General features: G+C 36.7%; 1 protein-coding gene across 5 annotated transcripts; it reads right to left on the reverse strand.

The window, feature by feature from the left end:
• Positions 1-8,430: 8,430 nt before the first annotated feature.
• LOC149202297 (peroxidase 27-like) lies at positions 8,431-10,859 on the reverse strand. Of its 5 annotated transcripts, none has more exons than XM_089399940.1 (4): positions 10,626-10,859; positions 10,355-10,537; positions 9,020-9,188; positions 8,431-8,834 (listed from the first exon to the last, which is right to left on the reverse strand). In XM_089399940.1, the coding sequence occupies exons 1-4, from the start codon at positions 10,857-10,859 to the stop codon at positions 8,431-8,433; spliced, it is 990 nt and encodes a 329-aa protein (XP_089256066.1). The 5 variants fall into 5 exon arrangements, with proteins under 5 accessions (XP_089256066.1, XP_089256065.1, XP_089256064.1 ...); XM_089399939.1 differs by having other exon boundaries at positions 10,352-10,537; XM_089399938.1 differs by having other exon boundaries at positions 10,349-10,537.
• Between the last annotated feature and the right edge of the window lie 9,478 nt (positions 10,860-20,337).

Below are 20,337 nucleotides of genomic sequence, written 5' to 3' on the forward strand. Positions count from 1 at the left end.
AAAAAACCCCTACTTTCACTAGATATTGTAGGTATCCATTTTTTCATTAACATTTTTTACACCCCTTTATATTTTTTCATTAACTTTGAGCTCCATTTTTTATATTTTCCAATATAAAAACCCTTTACCCCCTATATATCCCCCAATATATTATGTCATTTTTTCCTCAATATATATCCCCCATATGAACCCATGTGGTATGATATTTCTACCCCAGTGAAGCCCTCGTGAGCTCTGATACCATGTTAAAAATGCAATGTTTGTATTAATAAAAGAAGCACCCACTAGTCAGCTCTACGAAAGAGAGTCTGAACCAGGAGAGTCTGGCTCTGCAAAACACTCTACATTGTCCATGTACATCACACATTAAATAGCACACATGGATTTAGGGAAGTTAGAACCATACCCTAAGAAATAGAAACTAATTCTTATCCTGAGGTATCATGAACCGATTCACTATTCTAGGATATTTTCCATTATATCTAACAAGGTTTATGACAATGAGCCTAGAATTTTATTTTCCATTTTGTTTATGAAAGATAAATATGATCCATATTAAGCTTCATGTGAAGGTGAATGCTCTTTTATTTGGGGGGCCATTGCGCATTTATGGTTACCTCCTATCAGTATCATGCGTTAATAAAAATTGTTGGAATGAAAGAGGAGGTAAAACACAAATTAAGACACAAAAGACACGAGTTGCATCTCTTCTATTGATCATACAAAAACTTGATTCTTACATGAACCTAGTGAAGGGTATTTAAACATTTTTCGACTAGTGATTCACCTAAAATAACTTGACATGCACACACTCAATAAATTCAAATTTTCCAAATATAGAGTGAACTCAAACTACTAATATTAGACTCAACTTAACTCACACTAACTCAACTCAACTTGGACTCTAAATATGGACTTCACTCCATGTGGGAGTAATTATTATTTCCAACACTTCCCCTTAATTATGACCGTATGACTCAACATAACTCAACTATGTCTCCTAGGCTTACAATAGGAATTGACTCAATCATCATTCCAACATGCGTGTTGGTCTATGTCTTAGCTAGGCTTACAATGACTCAAAACTTATACAATTTTGCATTTTCTTTTTCTGTGCTTCCAGATTCTGTATCCTCAAAATTGCTTAATTCTTAGTTGCATGTTCTTGTTGTAGGCTCCATATTCCTTTACTTGTTGCTACTGCAATTTTTCTTTGACATGTCTTGAATTTGATCTGAGTCAGTCTTCTACAGCTTCCTCTTTAAGGATTCTCTCACTTATGGACTACTTCCAGAACTCATCATCTTCAAATTGTGCTCTTCACTGCATCTTGTACTTCATATCCATGACTTTATTTCTACCATATTTCTTGATAGCAGAATCTTATCTCTTCTTGACTCCATTGCTGAAAAATGATTTCAATGTTTTCATCTTTGTCTTCAGAACATCCATGTCCTTTCCTGCAACCTGTTGTTCATATTCTCTCTTAAATGGATTGTTATCCTCTTTACCTGCATACTCAAAATCAATGTTAAAAATATCTTCATTATGCTCTTCACTAAGAGCTTCCCTCTCTTCTTCTTGCTCTTCCTTCTATGCCTTATCTTCCACTCCTTTACAAACTTCCATTGTTGCAAATAGGTTGTCTTCCACTTGGTTTCCACACACAAGTGGGCTTCTCTCACCAAATAACAACATATCAATATGTTATTTCGGTTGCATCATGTGCAACCACTCATCACCAATTAATGGTTCTTCATCAAATTTAACATCAACAAAATTTTCATCCACTCTATTGTGGGATATCCGAGCATTCATGTGCTCATTAACAATTTCAACTTCACCAAATTCATGAGTTGCGGTTGGATGCACCAATGCACATCTCACTTTGTAGTCATCATCCACATGTGTTTTTTCACAATGGGATTCCCCATCATTCACACCATCCACATTACAATGGAGTCATTGAGCATTTATATGCTCTTGCTCTGTTTCACACGCAGAGGCTTCAACTTATATCTCTGCAATCTTTGTTGCATCTTCTTCATCCATATGCATGTTTGCATAATTGGTTTCACTGGGATTCTCCAAGCTTTGATGTCCTCTCAGAGTCTTGCTTTTCTACTCTCAAATCTGCTGCTCACTCAACAAACTGTGGCACATTTCGTTGTTGCATGTCACTCCCTTTTGCACCAAATTCTTCTTCCAAGATCTTCGATGCTTCATTGGAATATGTAGCTTTTGTTACCTTGCACATAACCATTTCATCCATTGCTTCTTGAATGAAACTCAAAGCGAAAGTATATGAACTCAAAACATTGTGATGCTTGACAAACCAGAATTTCCTTTTGTAAACTAATGAATTTTACAAAATGTTAAATTTTCTTGTCAATAAAACTCTCATTTAAAAAATACCTTCAAAAAAAATTCTCCGAAGGAAAGAAAATTGTTTATACCATACACCTTTGTTATTTAAAAAAAAAAAAAAAAAACTTAAAAAAAATCCATTTATTAACCTCTCCATAACCCTTATATAAACCTATTAACAAAGCAGTTGTCTATAACACGACTTTTTGAAAGCCTTTCCGGCGGGTTTTTCCGGTCGAAATCCGGCAGGAATTTATCCGAATCGCAAGTTTCATAGCTAGTTTTTGCACAATGAAAGCGTCCCAGGGGTTTTTCAGGGTGCTGAATCCAAATATGCAGTTAAAAAACCATTTTAACTGCAACAAATCAAGATTTAACCTCAATTTCTTCAGCCGGATTCCGTCACCGGAATCTCCAAAAAGTCGCATTATAGACAACTCCATTAACAAAACCTTTTTTTTAATAAACCTTACAAAACCCTTTTAAAAGTACTTTATGAAGAGCCCTTTTAATTTTATAAAACTCAAACTATATAACTCCTTTTCAAAAAAAAATGTCACATATTAATAAAACTCAAAAGCATAACCTTCACGTGGCAATTCAAAAAGTATGCCCACCGATAAAACCTTTTGAAACTTTCACTTTGCAAGTTGGCTGATAATCTTTGAAACTTTTACTTTTCATACAACATTCAAGCTTATGCACGTGAACTTAACAATTCTCCATGTGGTGGAAACGTTGAGTCTTCCACTTGCTTCCGGCCTCACTATGGTCTGCCGCGGTCAGGGGTTAAATTTGACGCCCGTATGCCCGTATTTAGCGTTTTTACACGTAAAATACTTTCAACTTTCAAATCTCCACGTCAGGGGTAACTTGCTAATAATTTTTAAGACCGTCAATATGACGGGCATATTTAAAAATCAAAAGTTTTAAAATTTATATATATATATATATATATATATATATATATATAGATATATATATATATATATATATATAGATATATATATATATATATATATATATATATATATTTAACCTTGAGCTAATAGCGATTCATTAACATTTTTAATATCTAATTTAATAATCGTGACCCGTATCGCAATTTGCCAATTTGCCAAGTGATTGCTATCCGGATTCCGGACTAAGTCCACTGTCCAAAATATCAATTTCTAATTTTCGTATCAGGTATGGTATCACTGGTAATTAATTCCCAGCGACCCACCGCTGAGTTATGTTGCTGAGTTATGGTGATTTGGACTAAGTCATAATATCAATTCCTAATTTTCAACAGTTAAATGGTTATTGGCAATTAATTCCCAGCTACCACTGCCGAGTTATGTTACTAATTTAATTTTAAGTTCCAAGTTCCAATTCGTGTCCAATTCCAATGAACAGCAATCTGTGAGTTATTCACTGGACAACATTCTATGAGTTATTCATTGTTGAATGTGGCGACTTTGGTGAGGAGCAAGGCATAAGAAAAACTCTGCAGACTTTGGAACTTCTTCTAATGCTACAAAACCAGAACGCAGCCGACCAAGTAACCAGGAACGCAGCCGACCAAGTAACCAGTAAGTGATAGCCTATTAGGCATAGATAGTAAGAGATGCTCTGCTCGATGCTCTGCTCTATTTTCTATGCATGCTTGTTGGATATCTGTATTCGTTTTTCTATGCATATATTCGACATATTCAACTCGTTAAATTTTTTCGCTGCCTTTGGAATCTCCATTACCTACAGAAAAACCAAGTTCATTTTGTTGTTTTATCTACAGGAAAACCAAGTTGAATTTGCAATTCGTTGTTTTATCTACAGAAAAACCATGTTAAATGTGCTGTTTTATCTATAGAAAGTAAACAGTTTGGCAAGACTGTTATGAAAAACTTACCTCGTTTAGGTGCTTGTTTCCCTAGTCCATAGTTTGGCAAGACTGTTATGAAAAACTTACCTCGTTTCGGTGCTTGTTTCCCCAGTCGTTTGGGTGCTTGTTCCCCAGTCCACGGCAAACTGTATAGAGTCACATTTTCTATGGACAATTATAGGCCAGTAATGGTGTTGGGGAACAAGCCCTCTGCTATAAAAGTCATAGTATTGTGGTGTTACCAAAAGAGTTGGTGAGTCACACGCCAATACTACTATAAAATAAATTAGCTGGGTTGTAAAGTCCATGCCTGGAGACTATTACCCTATGTTGAATTGGTAAATGCATCGTTCTTCTTTGGAAGAGGTGCAAGCTTCAAAATCTCGTGTGAATTTAGGGTTTACAGGTCTGCAGAGATCAATTAAAAGCTTAATGATTAAAAAACTAAAAGCTTAATACAGACCTTAAGAATCCTATTTTAATACACTTTACCAAGAATTATTTGCAACTCTTACAGCGCTTAATGTAGCTTACATATCAAAGGCTGCTTGGCAGAACCCTGTATCTTGTTATAAACGACCTTAGGACTTCGAAATAGATTAAATTATGGTTACATGCCAAAGTTTGAAACTTGAAAGGAGATTGCCATATACTACAGAAAAGCAAAGCGCACAGACATTAGTGAAATTGAATTAGTGTTACATATCTTCAGAAAAAATTTCACCATAACCCTGTGTGAAATGGATAGTTACTCCGATAACATCTAGTTTAATAAGCAGCGAAAAATGGCTCCACCAGATTTCAACTTTCAGATTGCACAAGTATAATACACCGGCCAAAGCAAATAGATAGAGAGGCAACAACGTGAAGGAGAATCTGAATAATTGTTACCAACATTTTTAGGGATGGCTCTTGATCCAACTTAAATAAAAACACACATTAATACAGTACCTGTAAGCCACCCAAAATGAGGACCACAAAGAATACAGGCATATTCTCCAGAGAGTTCTGATGTCCTCGCTGTAACCAAACAATCAATAATTGGTTAAACATAAAAATACACGGTTAATATTAACAGTATCCAACCCTAAGAATTATCTGATGTCCTCGCTTAAGAATTGTAACTTGCCCCATTAATAGAGTATTTTTAGCTGGCTCTTTCTTCAAAGTTTGGGCATCAACAGGGCCGAATTTTTTGTCACTGGCTTTATGAATTCTGTTAATAGCCCTTTTACCTACCTCGGGAAACGATGCGCCCTGGGGTTTGGTCTTCAAGGGCCGTTTCTACTCAGGATTCCCATATCCATCCAGCGCCTCAAAACTAAACAAAATGAAGGTAAGAACTGAGAAAGAAGCGAAAGATTGCAGAACGATGTGAAGGGAGGGCAAAGAGGTAAAGAAATAGGCATCCTGTCACTGCGCGTCCCGGCGATCTTTCCATGAAAAACCTTGGAAAGGGTGAGGTGTCTCATCCCTTTTATAAAATTTAAAAAACACGTAAAGCCCTGGAAATATACCTGAAACTACGTTTATGACAACTTTCCGTAACTGAGGACTGAGGAGATCATTCCCTGAACAGTTTGTGCACTGAGCCTCCCATGAAAGTTCCAAACACAGGCAAAGAATCTAGTGCAGATAGAGGAAATAAAACACAGAGGCGAACTGTTACAACGAGAAGAAATCTCTGTTCAATAGCGCTTCACAGATTCGACATGGAGTTTTACCCAACGCGAAAAAGAGAAATTTCTTCTAGTTTCATTCATATTCAGAAAATCGCTAGCCCAATACATTACACACGTGGCTTTGATATAGCCAGCTGGAGTCTTTATTTGAGCAGCTATTATAATCAATGACACATATTCGAAAATCAATTATCTTGTGTAAAACATTATAATTCATGGAATTTTCCATGTGGCAGAGATACATAGCCGGGCCGTGAGCATTCTCCTACAGTTTGTGTTAGTGGTTAGGAACAAGGCCCCTGTCTTATGAAATGCCCTCCAGTTTCCATTCTCGTCCACCAGTGTTCGCGGTTAGGTACATGAGTCTGATAAAGAATTAAAAATAAAAATAAAAACGGTTGTTTGCTTGCTGCCATACTTGGGTTTCACTCTGGTAGAACAAAATTAGTATTTTTTACCTGATGCTCCAGCTTTGCAAGGCCAATTATGAAATCAGAATGAAAATAACTAGTACTTTCTTCTGCTACAAGGATTTATTTGCCATGAATACCAGCAGTGAATATCAACATTATTTCACAAAAATTACTATTTGTGGTATCCTGCATATTATTTTCCTCTAAACTGGTGTTAGTTGATATTTTTTATCAGATATCTCTTCTAACCTGGAACAATTTGGAAAATTTGCAGAAAAAATTGATCAGCAGGTCTCAAAACAAAGTGTAGCAATAAGACTTGAGCCAAATGGTACAATAAAAAATAGAAAATTTGAACAATTATGAGTACAATTTGAAATTATATGAAACTTGTACAAATAAATTTTAAAAGTCATATGATGGGCAGTTTAAAAATAAAAACGTCACAAAAAAATCCCTTGACGGGTAGGGTCACCCGTCAAATTTAACCCCTGGCCGCGGTGCTCAAAAATACATCACTTTGAACAGCCTTATGGATCGGCAGCAGCTCTTTCTTCTCGCACAGCACCTTTTGAATATGGTTGGCGGCTTGCTTGTGCTTGATTATGACGGCTTTGTCAATCGCCCGCACCCGATTTGAGACTACGGCTCAGCGCAGTGGCGGCAGAAAATACTTTCCACATCTCTCCGACTTATTACTCATACGGGCTCTGCAAGCTGCGGCTGCAGGGTCTCTGATACTCAGGTGTTTTTACTTTCCACATCTCTCCGACTTATTACTCATACGGGCTCTGCAAGCTGCGGCCGCAGGATCTCTGGTACTCAGGTTTTTTTTGTATTGTTTGTTTTAGTTTCGTTATATTAATTTGTTGGAAAAGTAGAAGCAAAACACAAATTAATATACAAAATATAAGAGCTGTGGTTTTTTTATTGATCACACAAAATTTTGATTCTTATAATAAACTTGTGAAAAGTATTTAAATTTTTTTCAATAATGTGACATACACACTGGAATAAGTTCAAACTACTCATTCAACTCTTATAATAACTGAAATCATCTGACTCTAAGTATAAACTGCACTCCATACGAGAGTAATGATTATTTCCCACCACAACCACCCTTTCTATATTATTTCCAACAACAACCACCCTGGAATTTTATTTTCTATCTTGTTTATGAAGAATAACTATTACTCCTACTAAACCCTCAAGTGAGAGTAAATGTTTTTTCTTAATGGTTAAATTTAAAATTATATGTAACAGTAATATTTTATAAACAATTTTATTTTTTAACAGTGAATTTGAAATGATATATTTGATATTTTTCAAACATAAAATTTTTTAAATTTAGAAACATCTTTTTATTTTTTACATCTCAAACTATATGGAATCTTAATTAAAGTGAGTTATCATCATGCTGTTAATTTTCAAATCAAATTTCCAATTATTTATTTAGAGAAACTCCCAAAAAGTAAAAACTTATACAACTAATAAATGAAGTAATTTGATATAGATTTAATGTATTTGTTTAGTTTTAGAGTTTTTTTAAATATATTTTTTCTCGAATTTAATTAAAATTTTATAAAATAGCAAATTCAAGTTACGAATTTTATGCTATACATAATGCTTTATAAATTTTTAGAGAACTGGATATAATTTATACATTACATTAAAAACGCATGTTTAAAACAAAAAATCAAGATGTAATCCAAAATTATTTCACAAAATTTCAACAAAAACACATGGAATAGTTACTCAATGCCTAAAAAAACACAACAGTCCTGTCCACCAGTACTCATTCCCCGAAGACATCGAAATATCAATGAGCATTGTTTATTATTAATAGAGAAACTAATCTACGGAAATATCCGTAAGCATTATTCAGAATAAGTACAGAAACTTCCCCACCGACAAGCATTTAGCCATTAAAGAAAATTTGAGCGTCTAATTATTACATAAAAATGTCCAAACCTGCCACCGTCTCGAGGGTTGAAGCCTCGTTATTTGGTAGGGATTATTTCTTGGGTAACCAGGTAAGGAACAGAACAGGAATTAAAAATTTAACTAGCCAGAGAGTATTATGATCAACTAGTCGTCCTGTTCCCTAGTTGACAAAGGCGCACCTCTTTCTGATTTCCCCAGCACTACCAGTAAGCACTCCGATACTTCCCATTCGCTGAATTGAGATTTTGAAATTCTGAATAAAGTTGTCTCCCTCTAACTGCTTCTCGGCAATACTTTTGGAAGTGGAGTCAGTGAGAAGCGCGGCATCTGATTGGAATAGCCCTCTGTTTGATTCCAGAGTACTGTAATAATGCCTGTCGAAGTTGAGAGAGCTGCCAGGATCCATTGGCACTGTGGTTGTATTGTCTGCTAAGCTCGTGCACTTAGTCTTGAGCTCCTCTGCATAGGACTTGTCCAGGGAGGGGTCCATGTCACCTTTCCCAGTGAAGTTGTAGAGTCTGTTGCTGAAGAAATTGCAGAGCCCGACTCCGATAGTATGCCCACCTATATCATTACCCAATCAAACCTAATTTGTTAGATATAGCAGAAACATTGCTAGCTCTATATATATATATATATATATATATATATATATATATATATATATATATATATATATATATATATATATATATACCATTTTGAATTGTATTTGTGTATATTTAGTTTGAGATTAGATATGGAGTTACCGGATAGAACAACTAAGTCTTCAATACTGAGTCCCTTTGCGGCAAAAAACGCATTAAGCTGGCTGAAATTAAAGAAGGGAGAAGGGATGTTGCTCAAAACCTCGCTTACATTGGATACCCTTCCATCCCTGCGGCCTGTTTTCACTGGCCACGAAACCCCCGCATTATTCTGCATAATTGTCAACAGCCATTTAATTACTGGTCACGTATTCATTTTACTGTGCAATGTACAACTTTATTGCATCCCAACAAGCCCAATGCTTTTACACGCATCAAATACTTGTGCGAAGACCGAGATTAAGTGGAGGTTTAGGGGATGTGTAAGTTACTTTATTAGTGGAGTTTGAGACTTGTCTAGAAAAATAATGTCGGTTATAGTAGAAGAAAATTATTATTATTATTAAAATCTAATTTAAAGGTTATGGCCAAGCTCAGCAGCACATTGGTATATAAAACTTTTTGTTTGTTAGACAAAACACAAGCGCCCCTTTAAAATTTAAAAAGAAATGCTTTAAATAACAAAATAGTGTCTGCTATAATAGAAGAAATTTATTATTATTATTATCCAATTTTAAGGTCTCCCCAAGCTAGACACCAACACCACATTGTTGTATGAGACCCCTTGTTTGTGGGACAAGGGATCACCATCTGCCAAGTGACTCTACTTCCTTCTAGTTTCGAACATGTGCCCTTTTAGGAAAAAACATATGCACTTAAACATTAAGCCCACTAAAACTGTATGTTGTAAAGTAATTAGAAAATTAATGTTTGCTAATAAAATAATTAGAAAAATAATTTTACATTCTAAAAAGATTACATGTAAATATATTTAATCCTTCTAAACTCATATTAAATCCCTACTCATAAATCTATACTATTATATATATAAACTATAAAATCTATTACTAATAAAATTAATTTCAATTAGCTATCCAAAACTTGGAAAAAAATGAGCTACAATAATCATAATGTACAGCCTTAACTAAACTATTATGTAACTCTAAGAAAAGAATAAGAACTAACTAAATGAGCTAGCAGGAAGAGCAAGTATAGGAAATCTGAGCCTCAGGAAAACAGTGAAATACCAAAGTTGATCAAGTGTTACTCAACCTTACATGGCAGTGGAATCGAAGAGTTAGGTTGCCATCCATCATATATATATATATATGAATCGACATACTTTAACAAAATTTTATATATAAAAACAATGGAACAATTATTTTCTTCTTAATCATAACTGTAAATTTACCTCACTATTCACCTCTACTGCAAATTCATACAATTTATAAAGAAATAAAATAATTAAACCATGAGAATATACACTACCGCAGCGACAACAGCATCTCGCGCTACAAGGGAGAGGATGTCAGCGCATGAAACTACTCCTGGACAAATTTCTTCTAATTCACTCTTGGCTTCATCTATGACTTCAAATCCACGAAGGGAAAGATTGGGGATTGCGGCTTTCTCTGCCGTGTTATTTTGTGTAGAATTCAACAAAACCGATCCATCGCAGCCCTGCAGTACCAGTATTTCTGAAATCAGTACACTAACATTTCCAGCGAAAAATATAATAAACAGAGCGGATATATTAGACGAGACATACCCTTACAAAGCAGTCGTGAAAGTGCATTCTCAGAAGAGGAGCCGCCAGAGTTTTATCTTTCTTTATGTATTTCGTTGCAACTTTTTTAATCGTGCTCTCCGCCAAAGGGCACGTACTTTTGTAGAAATCCAGTATGAGATCACCCGTCTCAGGGCATGTCACTGCAGTTATAAATGCAATTCCAAGCATAAACACGACAAGTGAACTAATAACACCAGAATTGTTCCTCGTCATCTTGCACTTATTTTTCTCGAAGCTTCACAAATTCGGAGACTTTCAGTTCCCTTTCCTATTGGAATGTAGTTATGAGCGATGATGTACAGATTCATTACGTAAATTTATAGCACTCATGATGTCATAGACCACATGATAGGAAAATCGTTAAATAAATTAAAAATGGGGATTCCCAATAGATTTCTGCGCCTCCAAATATTTAAACCTAATCAAAAGAACAATAATTTCCTTTACTTCAATCCGAATGTTTTTAAATAGAGACATTTGTTTGATAACATGCACAGTCCCTTTGTAAACAATTTATTTTTTGGATTCGACTGTTCTTGTCATTGTTGATTGATACCAGAACTATGGCGTTTTCTCTGTCTTGCTGGTTCGACGCATCCATTAATACATTATTAATGAGGCGACCATGTGCAGCCATGCAAGACAGCAGTGAGATTCATGTGCAATCCAATCCAACAAATAATTTAAGTAGTACATCTTCATAGATGTTTCCTCCACCAGCGTAGTGAATCGGCGATGCTTTCCTCACACCGCTTTTGCCTTACAATTCCTTATTTCTTTTTTCAATTTTTTCAATGTATCTGCTCATTTTTCTTAGAGAGATTTTTTTGTTGTCTGTCATTTTGCTAGTCATTTTAAGCTTCTTCTTGCAAGGCATATTATGTTAACTAAACCAAATCACAATAAACCAACCTACCATAGAAAAATGTGTAATACATGTATAACATAACCATAACAACATATATACATATAACAATTAAGTGTATCAACACATAAAAATCATTCTAGCTGGACATACCTTTCTCTGAACCTTGTTATTCTAACCATCACACTCGTATCACACTGATCCATCAGTGTTGTTCCTGTTATCTTACCTTGTATGTTCGGACTACCGCATCCGTGTTGCTTCTCTGCTAGAAGTTGTGCATGTCCTTTGTGTGGTCTGTTCCTAGCAGAGTTTGGACTGATCCCTTTCAACCCGGAACTCACCTTCACCGTCCTCCCCGTTTGAAGTGTTGGAACCTCTCATACTCATTACTTGACTCACTGCATTAGTCACACTCTTGCTAATAACAGGGTTATCTTACTTGCCTCTGTGCGACATCATGGTCAAAGCATTACCTTGCGACCCACTGCTGTGACTCCTACACCAAATGGTATGAGGTCTAATTGGGACTTCTTACCAGAGAGATCCCCTTGACATGTTGGCGGGTCCAACATCGTCAACATTTCTGGCACTAGAAGGATGGCATGATGAAAAGCAGTGTCCTCTCATCATGTTGTGAACCTTTGCATATCTTTCATGGAGTCTTGCATTTTTCTTCCCCCAAAGTGTTTTTCGAATCGTGAAGATGTCTCCATGTCGGGGAAGCTGTTCAATCTCTTGTGCAATGACATGTATGAGGGTGAAGGCGAAGTGGCTTGGCCTGAGAACTTATTTAACTTTCTTTCCATGATTTATGAGGAATATGAGTTTACTAATGAACAAGCCAGTGTGCTGCTTGCATTCACACTTCGCGAATCCCCATTTCGTTAGGTGCTCAGCCTACCAGTTGACACCGTGCACTCATGTGAGCACTTTTGTGATATTACAGAAGACACGTTCCATTATTCTGATCCAGATCATCTTGACTGGAAACTGTTACAACAATAGAGGGCTCTGCATGAATTCGTTATTGATTTTTGGCAACACTTCCGTGACTTACAGTTTCAAGCTCCAAGGAGCCATGTGAAGTTCTCTTATCTCTAGGACCAGTTCGAGTACTGTCTTACGAAATCTGCCTGTCCTAAGAGAGAGCTTGATGTCAAGCCATGCTCAACCTTCTTCATTGATGGAACTGCGCAATCCCATGTGGTAGCAATCACTGTCTCAACGGATTGTCCGCCTCCCTCTCATTCAATAGTTCCACCATTACCATGTGATGTTGAGGATCATGTTCACACACTTATTCAACCTCCACACCCCCCCAACATCACTCCACACAATTTTCGCACATATTTGGTTGTGAGTGGTTCGATTTCTCATATGAATTCTTTTTTTCAACCTCCGTCTTCACACCCAATTGTTCCACCAGATGATGTTGTCTTGTGTTCATCCATTTCAGACTCCTCGCTTGTTGTGAATGAGGAAGAACCCATTGATGGATTCGGTGTTTCACAACCAACATGTGTTGTCATTCATGAGGAGTAGGAGTGGGAGCTTGACCATTAACACTCAGAAAGGATGACTCCCTTCTATCTGAGCCCCCTCCATTCTATCCTAACATCGTTAGTGAACCTACCATCTATGATTTTTCATCTGTGTCTTCATCGATGGATGAACCCATTATTGATCTTTCGCAGGACACAACATATGTTACCCCATGATCCAAAAACGGAGAGGACCAATCATTCATTGAAAATCCACTTGATCTTTTATCTTATATTTCTGGAAATGCAGAGGGTGAACGCCCTTCCTTCTCATCTACCCCTCTATGTGGTTCGTCAAATCATGAGGATGCTGATTGTTTTGGAGAATTTCGTATCTACGGATAAATACTAATTCCCTAGATAAGTAGCCATATCTAGAACAATAGTTTAAAGTATTTTAGTCTTTCCCTATAAGCAGTAGATAAGATGAGAAGATGAGAAGACCTACTTGTAGTTTTTCTTTCCTCTTGTCTCCTTTGTATCGATCTTGTCACTCCTTCCCATACTTGATACACATGAGAAGTGTCTGTAAACACAACAGAAAACAAAGAAAAAGAACAAAGAGAAATATCTATTGAGTATAAGTGAATGGAATCAGATACATTTCACACATATAAGCATTATAAAACAATACAAACATATGGGAGAAAGTTTCAAACACATTATTAAATAAAGAAGGAATTACAACCATTGTATCTGATTCAAAGTCATTCCTCCAGCTTGGATCCCATCCACCTCACATCAAAAGCATGACAAACTTGTAGCATTACAATACTTACTTCAAAGCCAAATCTAACAGCAACATTATCTCCTTATAATTCAACATAATTTAGCCCCTGATCACTTAGATGAGTGGTAAATTTATAGGGAAATGAAGGAGGTTTTGTCATAAATGGTGGTATTTAATGGCCGTCCATACTTAGAATTAGTTCCATGAAGGAAGGGATGAGAGGATAGGATGCATCTTAACTCATTCCTCATCCATTTTCGAGCTGATAGGAGTTGATAAGTGAGGGAACCTTCTAGATAACTCCAAAAGATAAGAATATTCCCCAAACCTTATGTGAATTTCACTCAAACTCGCCCAGCATAGGTGGAAGGAAGCCTAAGTGCTCTACAGAGCACACTAGCATGGTCTTAACTGCTCTGTAGTGCACCCTTATATTGGCCTACCTGCGTTGGTCCCTCTGGAGGTCATTTCAGGATGTCTTCATGTCATGAAACTATCTGGGAAGGAGGCATTCAAAAGGGTGACTTGTTTAGGGCATGTAGCAATTGAAATTAGGGTTTGATGAGCCCTAAAACACTAATCTAGATGATGGGAGTGATGTTCCCAAATGGATCTATAACAGCTACCCCCTAAAGAATGAAGTTGGAAAAATGCCAATGTCGAATGAAATTTTTTATGATGTGATGAGGAGGTATCGAAGTGGAAGGTGACTTGCATCAATTACAATACATATATCCTGATTTTATATTTTTACATGAATTGCTGAGGGAAGGCATATCCATGCTGAGCTTGTAAACTTTCATTACATGTACATACACAGTTGTCTACAAATATAGACCCATGATTGGAATGACTATCAATGTAAAGCCATTGTACATATGATTTAGTACTCCTGAAATTGCAGCCCGAGTGGATGAAACTAGATCCGGGGTATTCTATCTTGTTCAATCGTTCTCTGAAGTATGAGTCTAACCATGTGAATATGTGAACTAAAGTTGAACATGGGAAGACACTATATAATTACCAGCCAATGATGTAATTTTTAAACAGATGTGAGACAAATCACTGATAATGATAATGATCCTCAAGGTACTACAGTGCATTTTGCATGGTGTGAATGGATGATTTGATGTCGAACACCATACAAAGTCTTTCAGGCGAAGTCCATTGATGTCAACCTATCGCCAGAAGTGTGAAACCTGCCATTGATGTATGCAAGCCTCAAGGTACTGGAAGTGCGTTTCTAAGTCAATTTCTTGGATAATGTGTTGATGTGGACAAGAAGCGACTCATCACAGGAGGGCCTCAACGTATCCCACATCAACGACACAAAACAAGTGCAATGATTTTTGGAGACGGAATTTGACTGGCGACACAAGATTCATGAATGACAACAGTCATGAAAATCAAGGTTTACGAGTATTGCAAAGGATAAATTTTAACTGAATGACTTCTCTTGAACATATCAGCAACACTGAATGAAGTGGCAGCATTGACCCAAAACCAAAGTAATGGATGGTGTGATAGACAATACGTATGATAATCATCAAGCAGATAACCCAACCCAAATAGTCTGAATGAATTGGTAGCATTGACCCAAAATCAAAAGTGATGGATGGTGTGATAGACCATAGGTATGATAACTATCAAGCATATAACCCAACCCAAATAGTCATGGAGATGAAGTGAAAGTGTCATGTTCAAGAGAGACCTACTACCATTACGTGGTTTTCCCCTTTTTCCATTTTCCCGAGTTGTTGTTGACCAGTACCTTTTCATTTTTACCAAGCTTGAGGAGGATAACATATGCTTCTTGTATAATTCCACCATTCAGGTGAATCCATCACTATGTGATGTTTTAACAAGTCTAGCGAAGGTGAAACTCGACCTTGTTCAAATGGACAAGTTTGTCGCTATTTTATGCTTTAACGAGTTTAACGACAAAGATAACTCGGTCCCTTTCATGTTTAGAGAGTTTGAAAAGGGAAAAAAATAAAACTCTGTCATTTCTTTTTCATAAATTAATCTCTCAAGCCCGAAAAAATGTAAAATAATATGAGAGAGATACTACTGACCATGTTCGATCAACGTATTCCTTTTTTGTAAATAATCTATCTCAGCCTGAAAAGGGGTTAAACTTATACTGAGTAGATATTGTTTCCAATCCATTAACGAGCTGAAAAGGACAACCATTGGGCAATATTTTCATGTTTAGAGAGCATGAAAAGAGCTTAAAGAGGACTCCACTTTGAGAAACGAGTGGTGTCTAGGGTAGCAACTGGTTCCGGTGATGTTGGAACTTCTTAAAACATGTTTATTTATGTGAAGAGGCTAGCTAATAAGACCACTCATTGCAACTGTTCCTCAAAAAGAGTAAAACAACCAAGTAAAAGCGTATGATCAGTCAAAGGGATGGTGGCGATGGGATGAAAACAACCAAGGCTCATCTGACAAGAATCTATGCTTGAGATTGGCTTAAATTCAGTTTCATTTTTACACAAGCTTGAAACGAAAAACTATGCTTGAGATTGGTTTACATGCCCCCTACATGATGAAAGGGAGAGTCTCCTGTAACCAAATGGAAGTCGCTGCAGTGAAGCAGGACAGTTATCCAACACCTTTTTGGCTTCATCCAGATAGGGACAAAGGTGAATGGGATGATTCCCTTCACATAACCTATAGGGAAACTTAACTTTACCACTAGGTGCATGCCCCCCAAGCTTCATTACATTCAACTATGTGGATGGAATGAAGGTTCATATACGAGATTAGGTGAGAGACTCAACTGGGATTTTACGAGATCTAATCAAGGATTCAAATTGGAACTTTTCTCTAGGGGACCTTGTTTCTTTTTTTTTAATGAAATTGACACAAGACAAGGAACTCTGATCATATTCCTTGTTTCATTTTTTAACGAACTTGACACAAGACAAGGAACTAGGCTCATACTCCTTGTTTCATTTTTTAACGAGCTTTACACAAGACAAAGAACTCTTCTCATACCCTTTATTTCCTTTTCTAATGAGGTTGACATAAGACCAGAAACTATCCTCATATCCTTAGTTTCATTTTTTAATGAGGTTGACACAAGACAAGGAACTATCCTCATAACCTTTGTTTCATTTTTTAACAAGGTTGACATAAGGCCAGGAACTATCCTCATGTCCTTGGTTTCATTTTTTAACGAGCTTAACACAAGACAAGGAATTATGCTCATGGGCCTGTTTCATTTTTTTAATGAGGTTGACACAATAAAAGAACTATCCTCATGTTCCTTGTTTTAACGAGGTTGGCACAAGACAAGGAACTATCCTCATATTCATTGTTTCATTTTTTATCGAGGTTGACACAAACCAAGGAACTATCCTCATATCCTTGTTTCATTTTTTAACGAGGTCGACACAAGACAAGGAACTATCCTCATATCCTTGTTTCATTTTCTAACGAGGTTGACACAAGACAAGGAACTATCCTCATGGGAGTGTTTCATTTTTTAATGAGGTTGACATAGTAAAAGAACTATCCTCATACTCTTTGTTTTCAATTTTGAATGAGGTTGACACAAGACAAGGAATTGTCCTCATAAGCTGTTTCATTTTTTAATGAGGCTGACAAACGAAAAGAACCATCCTCATAAGTTGTTTCATTTTTTAATGAGGTTGACATAGGAAAAGAACCATCCTTTTACCATTTGTTTCATTTTCTAACGAGGTTGACACATGACAAGGAACTACTCTCATATCCTTGGTTTCATTTTTTAACGAGGTTGACACAAGATAAGGAACTATCCTTATACCATTTGTTTCATTTTTTAACAAGGTTGACACAAGACCAAGAACCGTTCTCGTATCCTTTGTTTCATTTTTTAACGATGTTGACAGAAGACCAAGAACTATCCTCATGGGAGTTGTTTCATTTTTTAATGAGGTTGACATAGTAAAAGAATTATCCTCGTATCCTTGGTTTCATTTTTTAATGAGGTTGACACAAGACAAGGAACTATCCTCACACCATTTGTTTCATTTTTTAATGAGGTTGACGCAAGATCACAAACTATCCTCATATTCCTCGATCACGACACATAAGAGGTCATGACTTCCAAGAGGTTCTCATCAGATTGGAGGAAAATGCTCTGGAGGAGAGATCTAGTTCTAATTCCCCTAGTACATAATGTACAACATCATGGAAATGATTGTCTATTAATGTAGGCATGGAACAGGTTGCCACATAATTAACCCATGGCGGGGATGATACCATTGTTACAAAAGGACCATTTAGGTAGGATGGTTGACTGGAAGCCATATTTAGACCGGGAAATGAAAGTTGGTCAATGCTGACAATTCTCCCTTCATGTAGGAAACAAATCACTCGAAAGAGTGTTGAAACAATAGCTCCCATGTCATAAACATAGTCGTACACATGAAGTAAGTTGTAACCTAAAGGGCCTAGGACTACCATCACATTGAGATAAATGATTTTTCCTCCCAAAGTACTAGGTAGCTGAGGAAGGATCCCAAATGGTTGACTGGTTCCTCTGTTAAAAGCCAACAGATTCTAGGTAACAAGGACAAGTGGTGGCGAACCGAGTGCTTACCAAGTAGTAGAGGAAAGGATACTCACAGATGTACCTTCATCTATTATAGCACCAGATACAATCATACTACAAACATGTATTATGATCTGGAAAGGCACATAAGAAGGAAGACAAAATCCTGCCAGCCGATTCCAATCAAAGGAAGTGACCAGACCACTTGGAGGGGGTATCGTAGAAATGGGAGAATTAACCCCTTGAGTTACAAGAGTGAGAGGATTTTTATGTACTCTTCATGGAACGGGAAGATTTCTCCCAAGCTCATTGGAATCTGAAGAAACAAAAAGAACCTGAGTGGTATCATATTTACTCTCTTTAGGAAAGGTAGGATTAACTGAAGGTGAAATTGGGTCAACTGTTTCCTTGACCTATTGATTTGGGTCAGGTATAGACTCATAGGATTCACTTTCAAAGAGAGTGGGTTTGACCGATGGTTGATTTGATTCAGTCAATTCATCAACTAGTGAAGGATTAAGGGAAAGCCTCCTATAACCAAATGCAAGTCATTGCGGTGAAGCAAGATGGTTATCCAACACATTTTTGGCTTCATCTAGATAGGGACAAAGGTGAATGGGGTGATTCCCTTCACATAACCTACATGGAAACTTAACTTTACCCTTCTTTCCATGAATTTTACTACCACTAGTTGATGGCGTTTCACTAGCATGATCTCTAGAAGTTAATGACACAAGATGATGTGAACGGGAAGACCATTCTTCTAAGATCTAAAGACTATCAAGACAATTTCGAAGAAGATGGTCTCCCGTATAAATTTTGCATGGATATTGAACTTTGTGAAGCTTAACAGATGATTTCTCATCAGATGTTGCATTCAAAGAAATGGTTGCTTGGTTGCCCCTTTGCTGAATTTCCTTCTTCTTCTTCTTCTTCCCTTTCTAGTACCAATACTCTCACCAGGCGAAGAGGAAGAAGGGGAGGAATAAACAACCGGGGAAGAAGGAAAAGAGTCAACTTTAGGATCAACTAGAGGTTGATTTTGTCTAGCTGGAGGAGTACTCGATTGCAGAGAAATCACGACATTTTAAACCAAGGAGGTTGAAAACAACCATACTGGTAAGCCAATGGTAAATCCAAGAAGGGATAATGTAGCCATATAAGGAGCACCAATATTTCTAAAAGGAGGAAAGGACTAGGATTCCCATCAAAAGGAATTCCTTGATCAGTGGACTCTTGATTTGTCACCATATGTTTCAACCTAATATCAACTAAGGAGTGAGCATGGAGGATGTTATCTGCGGTAAATTAATTTTATTTTAATCAATGTAACATAACAAAACAAAAGAGGGATAATCTAGGAAAAAGGTTTACCAAGCAACTGTGAACTGCAAAATACCTCCCGATGAACCGAGAAGTATGGGAAGGCAATCTCCCTGAATGTTGTGTTCGGTGTATCATAGTGTACAACGTGGCCAACTCGGTTACCTAAGGATGGATAGCAACCTAGTGTTTTCCTCCCATATATACCTGAAAGTACATGGAGGCCCAATCTATATTAGTCATGTTAAATGAAAACCTCATAGTGAGAGCATTCCCATATACTTTACATACTGTAACACCACCTTATATACCTGAAGCTACATGGACGAGCTACAATATACTCACGTATGTGGAATGAGGTATCACACTCGGGATGTATTGGAGACAAGTTAGAAACAACTGCTATGTTTTATGATGCTAGAACACGTCTCTAGCATAAACCTATAAATGTCTTTCATTAATTGACAATGCTCCAATAGGTAAATTCAAATAAATTTTAAGTTGATCTTCTTTAGAATTTTCCTTTCAAGGTTCACCACGTGATGTATGTTTACAATTCCTAAAATGCAGCTAATATGATAAGCATTATTTTCATTCAATTGAACAATGAAAACCTTAGCTAGTAGGGATAAAGCAATCAAATCTTTGAGAAAGAGCAATGAGCACATCTAATGCAATTTCCC

This window comes from Pinus tabuliformis, chromosome 2_1 (assembly GCF_031772625.1).
Source record: "Pinus tabuliformis cultivar Carrire ecotype Pingquan chromosome 2_1, CPIR1, whole genome shotgun sequence".
Lineage (NCBI taxonomy): Eukaryota > Viridiplantae > Streptophyta > Pinopsida > Pinales > Pinaceae > Pinus > Pinus tabuliformis.